Source organism: Rhinolophus sinicus, linkage group LG09 (assembly GCF_036562045.2).
Source record: "Rhinolophus sinicus isolate RSC01 linkage group LG09, ASM3656204v1, whole genome shotgun sequence".
NCBI classification, from domain to species: Eukaryota; Metazoa; Chordata; class Mammalia; order Chiroptera; family Rhinolophidae; genus Rhinolophus; species Rhinolophus sinicus.
Window position 1 is genome coordinate 99,113,504 of NC_133758.1, and position 15,542 is coordinate 99,129,045.

At 46.5% G+C, this 15,542-nt stretch overlaps 2 protein-coding genes across 6 annotated transcripts in view; one reads left to right on the forward strand and one right to left on the reverse strand.

The window, feature by feature from the left end:
* The window catches only part of DNAH11 (dynein axonemal heavy chain 11), a 291,367-nt gene extending 289,399 nt beyond the window's left edge, over positions 1-1,968 (forward strand). For all 3 annotated transcript variants that reach the window (XM_074340834.1, XM_074340835.1, XM_074340836.1), the window contains 2 exons: positions 122-262; positions 1,156-1,968. In XM_074340834.1, coding sequence (XP_074196935.1) covers positions 122-262; positions 1,156-1,403 — 389 coding nt within the window. In that variant the 3' untranslated portion in view covers positions 1,404-1,968. The remainder of the gene's footprint in view (positions 1-121; positions 263-1,155) is intronic.
* The window catches only part of CDCA7L (cell division cycle associated 7 like), a 37,380-nt gene continuing 22,902 nt past the window's right edge, over positions 1,065-15,542 (reverse strand). For 2 of the 3 annotated variants that reach the window (XM_019727510.2, XM_074340837.1), the window contains exons 3-10: positions 11,433-11,570; positions 8,214-8,591; positions 6,734-6,805; positions 6,468-6,638; positions 5,622-5,747; positions 4,202-4,351; positions 3,062-3,198; positions 1,065-2,535 (exon numbers count right to left, since the gene is read on the reverse strand). In XM_019727510.2, the coding sequence (XP_019583069.2) occupies positions 2,505-2,535; positions 3,062-3,198; positions 4,202-4,351; positions 5,622-5,747; positions 6,468-6,638; positions 6,734-6,805; positions 8,214-8,591; positions 11,433-11,570 (1,203 nt within the window). In that variant the 3' untranslated portion in view covers positions 1,065-2,504. The remainder of the gene's footprint in view (positions 2,536-3,061; positions 3,199-4,201; positions 4,352-5,621; positions 5,748-6,467; positions 6,639-6,733; positions 6,806-8,213; positions 8,592-11,432; positions 11,571-15,542) is intronic. The other variant, XM_019727518.2, reaches the window with a different exon arrangement.

A 15,542-nucleotide genomic window follows, 5' to 3' on the forward strand; every position in this document is an offset into this window, starting at 1 on the left:
ATGCAGTCACACGCAAATACCTAAGAACTGCGTGGGACCCAAGCACGCCTCAGGTAGTGGCTGCTGGAAACCTTGCGTACAACTGTATCCTAGCCAACCCCTGTTCCTTCTCCTCCCAAAGCAATCATGCAGACCATGGCTCGAAAAAACGAGTGGCCCCTGGATAAAATGTGCCTGACTGTTGATGTTACCAAAAAAATGAAGGAAGATTATGGACACCCCCCAAGGGAAGGTGCATATCTGCATGGGCTCCTCATGGAAGGTGAGACACCCCAAGGCATACATGCAGGGATATTCAGTTAAGGACCTTTCTTACTGAGGTTGAAGTTGGTATTTCTCCTTTTTTAATTCTGTTTCTCAGCATTCAGTCACTCGCGCTAGTGGTGACTTGCCTTGTTTCCTGATTTTAAATTTAAATGCCAGGAGGTGCGTTCAATGTGAGCCAAACTTGAAGGCATTTAGGGTGATGGCTATCATTTAAATTTGTACATATATCTGATGTTAATGCCACATGGTAGTTTAAGACCTTCACTGAATTTATTGTGCTTTTCAATATAATCAATTCAAAATCTTTCTTTTCTCACTCTATTTTATTGCAACACGTCTCCATGCCTTTAACATGTCAGTGCACATTGCAAACCTCTAAGAGGGGATGGGTAGAGTCTGCAATGTTTTCCAAATTTATTTGGCCATACATTTATTCTGCAAGATGTTTCGTCTTATCCCAGTTTTTGCCGAGATGCTCTTTTTTTCACAGTAGAGCAAGGGCCACAAGTTCAAAGACAGGGTAAATGAGGTACCTGAAATCGGCATAAGAAAAGGTATAGTGGGGAGGGAACGTGGTGAATTAGAGACTTCTTATACTGTCTCTAAACATTCAAATTCACATTTGGTTAAAAGTCAGGGCAAAGTAGTTTGCTTCCGGGTGTCCGAATTGTTATGGAATCGGTTTTCCTAAGAAAGTGTAGGTGTTCAGCATGAGAGCGACGGTCTGCTTACACAGTACCCAGGTAGCAAGTATCTCAGCATTGGGCCGGCTCAGTAAAGAAGCACTGACAAGGAGGAACATGACAAAACCAGAATGTTTATTGCCTCCACAAACTATAAGATCGGTCTCGACACGCCCCACCATTGCCATCCTTGTTTCTGCTGCAGGTGCAAGATGGGACATCCAGTCAGGAACCATTGTGGAAGCCCGCCTCAAGGAGCTGACATCTGTGATGCCCGTCATCTTTGCAAAAGCCGTACCCATGGACAGACAGGACACCAAACACACCTATGAGTGTCCCGTGTACAAAACCAAAAGGAGGGGCCCCAACTATGTCTGGACCTTCAGGTTGAAGAGCAAAGAGAAGACGGCCAAATGGGTTCTGGCAGGTGTGGCTCTATTGCTAGAAGCATAGAGGGGACATCCTGCAGCCTCGACAGCAAGACAGTGAGGATTTTCTTGTTACTGCACTGTTCCCACGCATATTAACTTAGTCTACTGAGGCATGAAACACATTCCAGCTTCCGTAACTTATAAACGTGCATTAATTTTTTTAAAACACCAGCCTTAAAAAGTAGAGAAGGGGTAAAAAAGGAAGGCAATGTAGGGAAAAAAAATATACTGGACTCTTTCTGTTTATCGCTTTTCAGCTTTCCCCAGTCCCCCTCCCATAAAAACTACAGTATCTCTCACATTGTTATCAAGGTTCCATTGAACAGACATACAATCTCCAAAACAACGGGGTTGGAAGTCTCCCTGTCAGTGAGTGGAATTTTAGTTCTTGTAGATGTTTAACCAAAATCTTTTTAAATGAGCCCTTATGTTCTTTTAAAATATAGAAGCAACTGGCCCCAGGCGGCAGGTGAATCCTGAGCAAAGCAGCAGCTGCTAGCCAGCAGTGCTCTGAGGCTCCAGTGTTGGTAATGTTACAGTCCACTTTTTGTTCATTCAAGTTTTAATAAAAATAAAACTCTAGTAAAGTTCTGTGGTTAATTGCACTTTGTAATTTAGGGGAACATTCTTCAACGTAAATTTTCCATCACCCAGAACAGGTTATACTACGTGGTTTGACCTATGGTCAGGATAAGGCAAACTAAAGGGGACATAACCCCTGTAAAAACTTGGCCTAGAATTACTTATTGGGAGGTAAAAGATCAAAGCAACATCGATAATTAAACAGTGTCAAAGGCCAGAGCTACTAATACAATGTTTTCTCTGGAACTTACCTGAACTTTAATTGTGCTTTTTAATCATCTATAGATGCTTTTAACAATTCAAACAGGCCTGTGTATACACACACACACATATATATATATATATATATATATCGATTCCTTGAGGTGTTTACCTGTCCTCCTGAGAAATCTTTGTAAGCATATAAACAATCTTAAAAAAATTAAGTATTTAAGATCTACAAAGAATTTCTGTATAAAAACACAACTGTTAAGAAATCTTAGGCACGAATGGTACATATGGCATGTCTTGTTAGAATACGCTGAGTTGGCTGGTTCTTCTTTTAATTATCTTCTACCAGCTGCTTTTGTAAGCTGAGAAAAAGATGGGAAGTGTTAGTGGGAGGAGAGGACAAAGCCAAACGTAGATCTTCTGTTACTTGGTCAGTCCTGACTCCTTAGGTTTAAATAATGGATCCTGCAGGCCCCAAGTGTGACTTGCCTCTTTCTAAAACTGCACTTTAGGGTTTGCTGTGGACCCCAATTCCACCTCCTGTCTGCAGAATGAGATAACCACGTCCTAAGTGCACATTCCCCAAACCTCTCTGCCCAGTGGGGTCAGAGTGCCTCCGCCCCTGTCTAGTATGCTCCATTTGTTTTACCCAATGAGGACACACAGTGGCTCCAGGCAATAACCAAACTGAGAATTCTAGCCACGGGGGGAATTTCCTAATTGGGAAAAACATCAGTCCTGAGCTTTTTCAATGCAGAGATACAGAATGGATGGCACGCTAGGTGGCCTGTAAGAATCAGCCTGAAATGAGGCAACCACTACCTGCCTAGAGAATCTGTCCTGCTGGACCTGAGACAACCACCTTCAGTTTTGATTTGTAAGACTTACCTCTCCAGATACTCCTTAACGTTATTGTAACCGTAAAACTTGGCCAGATGAATGAGGATCCCCGTGGCACAGCGGCCATCCCGCTTCCGGCAGTAACTGCAATTACAGATCCCACGGCACGGGGGACACATCCAACTCTAGGAGAGAAGTGACAGCAGCAATTCCCCCATTATCTGCAAGCTCTGGCAAGGCAAGGTTCTGATCAAGCCTGAATCTCTTCTCCAATCTTTATTCACGGGGGAAGGATTATCTAGCTGTCTCCTCCCTCTTACTGTTTCAAAAAGGCCCAGAAAGCTTGGTCACACATGACAAATGTTGGTTTTAGGAGCAGTTGACATAACTAATAGATACCTGTTCAAAAATTTGGGAGAATTTCAGCAGTATTAGACCAAGTGCAGGGCCCCATACAGCTGGACGGGTTACACATCTGGGGATTCGAGCACTGGTTTTCCTGGTTCTAGAAGCACAGGGTTTCCCAAAGATCAGTGAGACCTGGGTGTGAATGCTAGTTCTTCCACTTCCCACTTGTGAGATCATTGTTAATTTAACCTGAGTGGCAGTTCAGTCATCTGCAAACCGGGGCCAGCGTATACCCTTATGACTGCTGTAGAAGAGGTTAAGAGCAGTCTGCCCAGGTTCAAGCTCATATTTACTAACCATGAGACTAGTATTCCATTTTACAGAAGGCACCGAGGCATAGGGAGGTATATACCTACTTCACAAGGGTAAATGAATAACTGAGATAAAGTCATCTGCACTAATAGATATAAAACCTTGGAGCAGTGCTGGGCCCACACAATGCACCTGACACTGTGACACGCCTGGCCCAGGTAAAGCATGCTGCTGGAGCCAATGGACACGGCTTCACCTAGATGAACCAGACAAGTAAGAAAGCTTGGCTCCGACTCTGGAAAACCCAATGCAATCTCTTGTCCTGTCCTGTTGGTCAGCTTGCTCCCTTTTCAGGGAAGCCTATTCTTCATTTCTCCTAGCATGTTATGGTGTAGAGAGAGGCGGGTGGTGAGGGCTCTCCAGAACCCAGAACTCTGCAGCTCTAGGTCCCTGATAAAGGGCAGGGAGCCCCTCTTCAGGCTTCCCCTCCCCAATACAATTCAGGACAAATGGGAACGCTGCTCCTACCGGGTCCAGCAGGGCTGATCGCACGTCCTCCCCGTAGCGATTCCGCAGGCACGGCCCACAGAACTGTCCTCGCACCCCGCCGCAGCCCTGGTTCCGACACACAGTCTTGGTGTCGGTGGTCTTCTGCCGACACTGATGACAAGTGTTACCCTGAGGAGAGAAGGTGGTGAGTTGGGGAACATGGATGTACAGTGATGCCCACGAGGCCACATGCTGTCAGGCACACTCCTAAAAGCACAAAGACGCACCGCCCCTCTCCTAGAATCAAGCAGCATCGCTTCTCTGGTACAAACCATGGCACCCTCCGATAGCTGGTAAGCACTCTGTGAGTTCTGGGGCCAGAGAAGCATATCAGGGCACATGAGACTGACTGAGCAGGGAGGCTGAAGAAATGAAACCATCAGGTGGACACATGATCAGAGACCAGGGATCATTTAGGAGGAGGAGGGTCAGAGCCCATAGAGGGCGACAGAGGGACACTGAGCCCTGGGCAGCAGCAACTCAGCTCTGACTGTGTCCTGCTGGTCTGGGTATTTTCAGTATAAAATCTCTTGGTTTTAAAATGTTAACAATTAAACTAAAAACACTGTAATACTACCTTAAGACTGTATCCCATTACTTATCTAACAAGAAAAACCAAAAACACTGCTGACTGTTGTAGAAGAGGTAAAGGGCACAGACTGACCAGGTTCAGCTCATATTTACTAACCATGAGACTATTACCTCATTTTATAGAAGGCACCGAGGCATAGGGAGGTATATACCTACTTCACATGCAAAACAACACAAAGCCTCCCTCTAAATCACCATTTAAAGGAAATTTTAACCCACCTCCTACCAACCAGATAGTCTCTCAAACTTTAGTTTCTGTGGTTATATTAACCAAAAAGCGCATTATTTTTTCCGTTTAAAACACAAAAAAGTATATAAATATTTAATCTTTAACGATTATAAATAGCTGTTTTCCCACCCCCACCCCAATACTACGCATTCCCCAGAGAAACCTCGCCCCTGAGAATTCCTGCACTGAACCATCCTACCGTGTTTCTCTGAAAGTAAGACCTAGCCGGACAATCAGCTTGAATGCGTCTTTTGGAGCAGAAATTAATATAAGACCGGGTCTTTATTATATTATATTATAAAGACCCGGTCTTATATTATAGTAAAATAAGACTGGGCCTTATATTAATTTTTGCTCCAAAAGACGCATTAGAGCTGACTGTCCGACTAGGTCTTATTTCGGGGAAACACTGTAGCCATCTTCCCTTCCCCAGTTCCAGCTGACCCTCCAATCCGGGGAGCTGACACAAGGCGTGAGCCCAGATACAGTTAAAAAAACAATGCAGGATTTGAAACACCGGTGCCTTGGATTCCCAATAAGAATCACAATCATGTGAATTATCTGTCATGTGTAACTTACCAGAACTTTATCGTAGATTTTATCTCGAACAGTTAGGGCAACATTTTCTAAGTCCTCTTCAGTGATGTCCTCCACTGGCCGAAAAGAAGATATACGGTGACGCCGTCTATACCCCCGGCACTTCCCCTACAAAAGGAGCCAACGCGGAACCTGGCATAAGATATTCTGAGTGGTTAAAAAAACAGTAAGAAATTGTAAACTCTCAGCGTTCTAGCACCATTGGTGTTAGCCACGTCCGCTTCCTATTTCCCTGGAATCACTCATTTATCAAGTCACTGACTGAGCTCCTGCCACACAGTGCCGAGCGCCCTTCATGGCAAGGTGATATAACAATAAACGAGCAGCTCAGGTTTTACCTGCCTCATCAATGGGCACCTGCTGTAAACTCTTGAGGACTGGAAGTGAACCAGGCTGAACAGCCAAACCCACAAAAGGGAACGGTCCAAAGTGTCTTGCTCCAGACTGAAGGCACTTGAAATGCCTTACTCCTAAAACAAAGGCTAGGAGGAATCACTGTACTCTCCCCCAGGCAGAACCACAGAGCCACTTGGAGCTATTCACAGGCCTGTACTGCCTCCTGTGGAGATCAAGTTGGGGTCCTAACCACTGAGCTGCTCCTCAGCTCGGCTTAGATGAAGGACTCTGGGTGGCAGACAGCTTAGTGCAGGGGTTCTTCTCAGAGTGTGGTCCCAGCAGCACCACCTGGGACTGAGCAGAAAGGCAAATTCTCAGCTGCGGCAGACCCAGGCAGCACCTCAGTCAGCACCTTTAACCAGCCCCGGGGTGTCTGTGATGAGGACCCTGGCTCCGACAAAGAATAAGTGGTTTACTATGGTCAGAAAATACCCCACTGATTGTCTTCCTCCTCCGGAAACTGTAAAACTCTTCTGCAAACTTGGCGGCTGAGACCGTGAAGTTCTCCAATGCGAACTTCTCGGGCGGCCGTGCGCTCCGGGTGGGGTTCATCCGCCGCGCGATCTGCCCCTCGGAGAAGGCCCGCCTCACAGTCTTCTTCTTCTGAAAGCAAGAGCAAGACATACGCAGCTGGGTGCTTTCTGGAACGCACTGTGTCCACAGGATGGGATTAAATAACTGTAAGGAGTTCCACTTACAGAAGCCGAGCTCGGGGTGCGCACGGGGAAGAAATCTGGCATGGAGTTCAGTTCTGCCAATAACTGCGCGAGCTGAAGTTCAAAACAAAAAGAAAGGATCGGACATCAGTACTGCCAAATCTAGTTCATCTACCACTGTACCCCAAGTCTTCAGTTTTGCAGCCATGAGACACTTGAAGGCAGCAGGTTACGTGAAGAGCTCAACAGCGGCTGTCATGTTCACCTCACATGGAAAGCTTTTTATCTCCAGAGGTGAGATGCTGATATCCTCATTCATAGGAATAAAATCTATGCCCATTTCTCATGTTCTAAGGACGTGACACGATGAAAACTGTCCTGGATGACCAAGGCCTGGGGCATCAGGTTTGGAGTCCTGACCGGGCACTGTGACCCTGGGACATTATTGACACACCTGAATCAAGTTTCGTCATGTACAAAACAGAAAGCACTCTCAACGAGATCATGCGGACAGGCATTTAGAGCTCCAAACAAAAACTGATTCAGTTCTCATCAATAAAAATAACTTCTGAAAATATGCCCAAATAAACACCTAACCACACCAAGTAACAGGCATTAATATGCCAACCAGGCGATTTCATTAGGATTCTTTTTAGTTTTAGGTTTATACAAGTGTACGGGTGTCACTCACTAAAAGATCAGGAAGAACATAGTTTCTTGAAGATGCAGACGGACACAGTGCTAAGAACTTCCCTTAGATAATAATAATAAAAACTGTGTTGTGGGATAAGTTTTACCCCAAAGTAAGCCTTGTATTTTCTTAACTTATCAGATACATACGATTGTGTATACAGTATCATTAACATTACATTTTAAAAGAAAATATCAGAGAGAAAAAAATACACCAAAATGCTTAGAAGTGATTATGACTGGTAGTTACTTTTTTAATTCTGCATATACAGAATTATGAAGCAAACAATAGTTATTGACCGTATACAGAAAAACGATACCTAATAAAGGTTTCACCTTGTTCTAGTAATTATTCTAGTGAAGACATTTTAAAGTTCAGTTTGTTTTACTACCCAGACCTCTTTCCATCCTTCAGATGCCGTCTGGAAACCACAGCAGGTCGTCACAGGGGAGAGGTTTCTGGGTTGAAAGCCTGCCCTGCCCATTGCAACTCTTAAGTGGACTTCCTAGCATTCTATTTACACTTTGCTTCTTGCTGCTGGGAACACGTCAGTCGTCCAGCCCCTCATCTCCAGTCCCAGTACATGCTTAGAACTTCACTTAATAAACAGTAAGCAGCATTAACTCACCGCACAGTGGGGGCGGCTAAAAATGGTGCGAGGAGTCTCTGGTCTCAAACCAGAGCTATCCAGTAAGAACTGCGTGGGGTTCAGGAAAAGAGAATGGACACACACTACCCAGAGGAGCTCTCCTGACAGAAGCCAAAGCAGCACGCGCTGTCAAGGCCCAGTCTGTGTGGCTCGGCGGCTGCGGTCAGGACGCAGGGCCTTACCATGGCTTTGTTCTCCTTGATGTTCATGGTCCTTTTCAGCAGCGCGTCCGAGGTCTCCTGGCCCTCATCCCGGGAGTCATCCTCAGACTCAGAGGCAGAATCTTCCCTTTCCTTCCCCTGTCTACAGCTTTTCTTTCTCCCAAGAATTGCTTTTTTATTGTCCTGTAAGTGGGAGCTGGAAAACAGCGGCTCAGAACAACTGTTTTGATCGGATTTTTTTGCCAGTTTCTTGGCGGGGAACTGCAAGGCTACTCGAAGACCAATACTACTTCTTCTAGGCCTCCTCCTTCTAGGTGCCACCTTTTCTTCTTCTTCCTCTTCCTCTTCCTCACCCTCTAACGATGCTTTATCATCATCATTCAAATCTGACTCGTCGCACTAACAAAATGAGAAAAAAACAGAGACGTTGTCTATAACAGACTTTCAAAAAGAGACCTTTAAAACCACTCGGACATTATTTTAGGAAAAAAATGAACAGCAGCAAGATTCCCCTTCCTGTGATTAGTTCTGTCTGAACTCTTCAGTTCCACGTTCAAATCATTTGCGGATGAATGAAACCAAGAGCGGGCCCTGTTGCTGCACGCTGCCCCAGCCCCGCCACTGGCACACAGGGTTCCACCCAGAGACTTGGGCTGGAAGCAAAACACCGACAAAGTGGACACCTCCACAGTGGAACAGCCAGGATGGCACATCTGGAAGCCAAGTAACATGAGGAACAGTCAAAGAAAAGGGTGTGTGTGACATGAGTCATCTTCAGATGGAAATGGGAGTGCCTAGAGAAGGGAAAAAAAAACCTCTCTGCCCCAAGTAGCAGGAATCGGACCCAGGAGCAAAAGGGGGAGAGCTGACTTCACCTCAGTGAAGTGACCAAGGAGCAGGCAGGTAAGCTGCTGCTGGGGTCACGACAGGACACGACAGGCCCTCACTCCAAGGGAAGTGTCCCTCCCTTTTCTGTAAGGGCAGAGCCAAGGGCCGGAGTCAAGGGACACAGCTCTGCAGGTTTGTGGACCATTCAGTCAGCTCAGGAAATTCTCACCCCCAATTTCCAAACCCCACTTGGTATCGGTCTCCGGCATTAAAACGTAACTTGGTTTTACACATGAGGAGACTGTGAGAACAGAAAGCAATGGCAGGTGACATTACCCAGGTGACAGTAGATACATGGCAGATGCGAGGGTACTCCTAGCAATAACAGAAACAGGTTTAAATATTGAGATCAAGGCTATCTCCTGGACATCCTTCCTTGACCACATGTTGGAAAGTTGAGTCTGGGGACCTCTGTCAGGGACCCCTGACTATGGGGCTGCCGGGAGATGAGCAGACAGCTCCTAGATGGGCCCAGGATTCAGTTAATGACCTTGCTTCTTCCTCAGTGACCACCCTCCAAACTCTCGCTGGACCCAAGGGAAAAATAAGGCAGGGGGAGGAAAGAAATGCAGGCAACTGCCAAGCTGTGGTGCATGTATTAATCCACAACAAACCAAGTAGAGAAAGAAGACTGTACTGTACTGACTGTATCTATATTCCTTTAATATCCTGAACTTGCTACATTAGTAGCTTTGGAATTCAAAAGGTGGGCTGTAGAGGAATCCAATTTTAGGAGACACTGTTGGAACAACTTCAGAGGAAATATCCCCCAGATTGGCTGTACTTGTTTTTCATAATCACCACCTAACCCTTTACCAAGGATGTGGAACGGCTTACTATGAAGGACCGAAGTAGGGAAACAGCAAACTGTAAAAACACCAGTGGACACACAGACCCGAGGGCAAGAACACAGGGCAGGGCCAGCACCCCTGCTGTGGCTGTTTCACCTGTGGCTATAAGACCACTAAGCACCAAGGGAGAAGAATCTCCCCTTATCCGCACAGGTGGTCTCTCACTGGGCAGGAGTCTGGGTAGGGAGGCAACAGCACATGTTTTGTCACTGAATTTTAAAATAAAATTTTCAAGTGGACCTACCTGGAGCTGTGAGTTATAGCAGAGTCAACGTAACATCTCACAGTTCATCCCTTAAATTTATACACTGTGAGGGTTTGGAGAAAAAAAAAAAAGACTTTGGGAGTAATTTACTTTCCCATGCTGGAAACACAAATTCTTTGACTCACCAGACATCACTCAGCTAAAGAACAGAAGATAAGTCACTAAGAGTAGGTGATACCCATCAAGGTTTAGAAGGATCTCAGTGTTTTGTTGGCAAGAAAGTGGAGACTTGCTGGCCACATGAACTGCCACACGAACAGCTTCTGGAAACAAAGTCAAGGGAGGGTTGGGGCCTAATAGGTGGGCACAGTTCTGTGTTGCTATTCATGGGGGGGGGGGCGGGGGGGGAGAAATCACCATCAAACAAGGCAGCCGATCATTAGGGCTTTCAGGCCTTAAGTGACCCCTAGGAAAAGGTGAAGGACAAAGCAAACCTACTAGTTACTAGTTACCGCTTGTTTCAACTTCGACACAGGTTCCAAGCCCGAAGTGGTTCCTTAGGAGCTTCTGAAGAGGCTTAACCGCTATCCTTTATCTTGATACCAAAGAAGGACGTGGTCCATTGATTTGGAAGAATGAATGTATGCTATTTTTCAGTCAGCAGAAATCACTACTATGCCTCAAAAAAGTCCTGACATTCAAATACTAGGCTGCAGTAAATGGCCTGAACATATGAAGTAACAGGAAGAGATGAACCAGCAAGTCTCTCGATGGCAGAGCACCGAGAGCAAACCGCCCTCAGGGATCAGCCAGGCCCACGTCTTCATCATGAAAAAGCATGTCAGGCAAGAACACACAGGGAAAACGCTGTGTACTGCAGCTAAATCCTTGCCAAATGAACTCCAAACCCAAGAACATTACTTCGCACACAAGAAGAAATGCCTTTAAGAAACTTGTTACTCCCTGATAGACCTTCCTCTTTTTAGATAAAAGAGCTTCAAGAAAGTCTAAAATAAATTCTTTGATAAGGATAAGGGACACCTGGAACACATCCCCCCAAACTCCAAAGGCACCTGGGGAAGACACCTGGATTTTTAATCAGATAACGAACTGGCAGACCAGGAATCCACCTTGGAATAGCAATTTTTGTATTCTGTTAACTGGCTTATAAGATAATCGTGGAAGATAAAGTAAAATCTTTTTATTTGTGAAGTGACTTCTTACAAGTAAAAATACAATTCAGAAACAGGACTAAAAATATTACAACCCACACTTCTTCGTGTTGATAATTATTACCTTTCCTTCTGGGTTACTGTTTATATTCAGATCACTCTGCGTAAATCCTTCAAAATCTTCCGTCTCTGAGTCAGTGTCCTCTACAAAAATTCTTCTTAGCTCTTCAGTGAAGTATTTGGAATGGAAGCGCACATCCTGCTAAATTAAAAACACACATATGCCACAAAGACAGAAAGAAGAATAGTGGTTACCAGGGCTTGGGGGGCAATGGGAGTTACCATTTAGTGGGTACAGAGTTTGCGTTCGAGAGGATGAAAACATTCTGCAAATGGATAATGGTGACAGCTGCACAACACTGGAATGTACTTAATGCCATTTAGTGTCTTGCTGGCAAGAAACTGGGAGCTTGTCTGTACTTAAAAGTGATTAAAATGGTCAACTTTATGTTATGTACATTTTACCACAATAAACACACACACATACACCAATCTTCTACAGCTCACAGAAACTTAGACCCATACGTTGAAAGATTTCAAAAACTCAGAACGTCCACAGCCTCCATCAGCTTCTTGCGTGACCAGTAAGTGCAGATGGAATTCAGCTTCTCCTGCCAAGGCTGGCCGTCAGGAATGTCTGCTTTCCCCAAGAGCCAAAAACACGTGGGAAGAAGACGTGCGGAGAAACCTGGCTCCCTCCCCCACATTGGCTTTCCCTTCTAACAGCTACCCAATGCCCATCTCCTCCAAGTCGGGGGGCAGCCTCCCTTTCACAGACGGCAGGTTTGCGCTGGACTTTCACTCCCCGACACGCCCACTGCTGAGGTGACTGCAGATGCTGCTTTACCAACTGCCTCTGGGGACTGATGGGAAGCTCCAACCCTCGGCCAGCCCCCAGGAGTTGCCAGTTGGTTACAGGCCAGCAACCATGAGAGGCAGCAGGGAGCAGCAGGAAAGATGTTATGTGACTGACTCTTAAAAAGAAGGGCATTTCCCAATAACAACATTGTCTTTCCTTTGAACTAATAATAAAAAGAAACTGGGCTCTCTAAATGGCATGCTTGAAAGAACAGAGAGGGAAAAGAAAGAATTGCACCAACAGCCCCTTCCAAGCTGGCAGCCAGCGCTGGAGTCTGTGTCCCCGGTTGCCTCTGACATCTCTCCCTCCCACACCCGATATAGCAGTGACCCCTCATCACACCACATTTGATTGGAGAATCTTTATCTCCCCCGCCCCATGCCTTTCCCTAACTTTAATTATATACTTCTTTGTGCTCAGATCATCTCTGAAGAAAAACAGATATAATAGACAGTGGAAAAACTTACAAGGGGATAGAGAAAGAATTGCCCATATCCAGCATTCTTTTAAACTTAAAAATGTCTCCTATGAATTATTATGGGTAATTGGAGTGAGTGTGCTCAGAGCTAAATTCCTTTGTTCCTTTGTTGATAGCTGTGGTGCAGCTGCTTAGAAAAAAAACACACCACACACACACACACACACACACACACACACACACACACACGGGAAGTTTCTTTAAAGTGAAATTCAAATTGTGTTTACGGGACACCAGTGTCAGCACTGGTACACACACTGCGGGCAAGTTGGTCAGCTTTTCTCCGACGGGTCAAACACATCCTGAGTGTGTGGGGTCCGCGTGGGGCAGCAGGAGGCCAGGGTTAATAATGATTAAGGAAGAATGGTGCACAGCTGGCTCCCAAGGAAACCCACCATGAACCTGCTGCCTCCGAGAGCAGGAAACATCTGGTTCAGGGTGCCCTGAGCCGGCCCCGGCAGGCTGCTTTGGAGCAATGGGTCTGTGTGGAAATGTCATTGTACCCTGCCTAGATCCTGCCACGGAGCAGCAAGTTCCCACCTCCCAGTCCTCTAGCTCTTTCCATCCTTTGAGATGGCTTCACAGGGCAGTGGTCAGCCTGGGAGAAATCGGTGTCTTTGGTGTCCAATTCTGATAGAGAAAAACAACTCAGCCGCAGTCCTAAATCAAGGCCTATGCTTTTATTCTCCTTATGGCATAGGGTGTAAAAAATGTTTCGAACGTGGGTCTATATGAAGCAAATACCCACCCCAGAGGGCCTCGCTGCACTCATGGTTAACAGCCTGCACACAGCTCTTTGCTCTCCGGCACCTGGGTGCTACCCTTTAAAATCAATACTAGGCAGTATGTGAGGAGCCTTGGTCACCAGGATCAAGGACAGAAGCTAATAACAGGCCAGACAAGCAGCTAACAGAGTGGTTGCCTTTACTTTGAAGCTCATGTGACATGAAGAAACAGACTGGAAAGTGAAGGTGGGCTGAACAAAGGCAGAGAAGCCTCCCGCCTCAATTCCACCCCATTGGTACTCTTCACAGTGAATGCTGGATGCATGAAACAAGGGGAAAGGGGCAACACAAGTAAGCAGTCCGAGCCAGGGAAGCTGGAAAGCACCATTCAAGTTTGAGGTCCCTTTCATAGAGGAGCTTATCATTTAGTGGGGGAGCTAGAAGGTCCACAAGTAGGCATGGTGAGGCTCAGCGCTGTAAGGGGGGAGACACGCATGATGGTGCACAGAAAGAAAATCCAGTCAGACTTCCTGGAAGCAGCAGCATGTGAACTGGGGTAGACTCTAGGAAAATGAACAGTGAGCACACAGGCAGGATGAACAGCATGGACCGGTGTACACACAGGGCAAAACAGTGTATGAGAAAGGAATCAATACAGTGCCTTGTCTACTGCAGCACAGGAAGCAGGAAAGAGAGCACTGGGAGTTAAGAGGATGAGAAGTGCTGCTCCTAGATTTGGAACATTCCAGCTCCGCTACTTCACAGATGTGGGGCCTTGGGTGAGTTACTATATAGTTCACCTCCCTGAACTTCAGTTTCATCACCTGTAAAATGGGAGGTCCATGAATTAAGTGCAGTCTGCATGAAAAACATATTGTCACGGGCCATCTAAGGCATGCTGGGTCAGACTGGGGGTAGAGCGGGAAGGGTGGGCTTTCTGACAACACAGAAGCAGCCATCGTCATAGCAGCAAATGCAATTGCTGTTTCTTAATGCCTCCTGCACACCAGGCTGTGCGCTCGGCACTTGACACACATCCTGTCCTGCTCAGAACGCCCCTCACGGTGGATCCAACAGGCTCCATCTTCCCTCACGGCCTGACCACGCTCAAATGGAGAGAATGGTGGTTTCCGAGTAAGAGAGGATCATAACCAGGGCTCAGTTCTACAACTGAGGACTGTGGTAGCTGAAGAGGGAAGGGAAGGAATGGAGGTGAGGAACATGGCAGAAGATGCAGCAACCCCTGGAAGGGAGTCAGGGAGATGGGAGAGGAAGAGGAGGAACCAAGAACACCAAAGACGGAAATAACGATGAGGAAGCCAGGCAGACAACCAGGGAGGGAAAAGGGTGAGTTCAGCTCTCCCATGAATAATCAGGATCAGGCCGGCCGGCCGTCAAAAATATACCCGGGGCTGGAGAGAGACGCCACGCCTTAAAGAACGTGGAGGTAACAGCTCAATCAGGCCCACCACTGAGATCACTGAGTGAAAAGGTCTGAAGACAAAGATCTTGGAGAACATCCTCATGGGGCCAGGAAACAGAAGACGACAACAGAGCACAAAAGGGTCACTGAGAGGAAGATGCCAAGGGGAGTGGAAGGAGGTGGCTGGCAGGATCACATGCTGTGGAGACATCAAGTAAGGTAAGGACCAGAGACAGACGGGGAGGCGCCCAGGACCTGGGGACGAACAGCTCCCACCGAGGCCAGAACACACACCGCCAGCTGCGGAATCAAGCCGGCACGGCCCTTGTAGATACTGAGCTGCTTCCCTTCTGTACTTGGCCAGTTGAAGCAACGCGGTTTTAATTTACAGCCTTTTAAGAGAGGTCATGGTTGAGGAAGAATGAGAAATTTTCAGTGCCACGATGAACTCGGAAGAAAAATGCCATGGAGGGCTAGATATTTTGGTTGACCATGCGATTGCTAAAGCACAATTTAAAAAAAAAAAAAAAAAAACCCTCCAGGAATCTAACTCTCAGAGAACTGTAACTTGTGTTTGCCACAGAGCAAAGTAACTAAAGAGAGAAAAATGCTCCCCTCCAGGCCCCACCACCGGGCAATTCCAAGAGGGAGGTGCCAGCAGAGACACAAAGGTCTCGTGGTAGCCACGC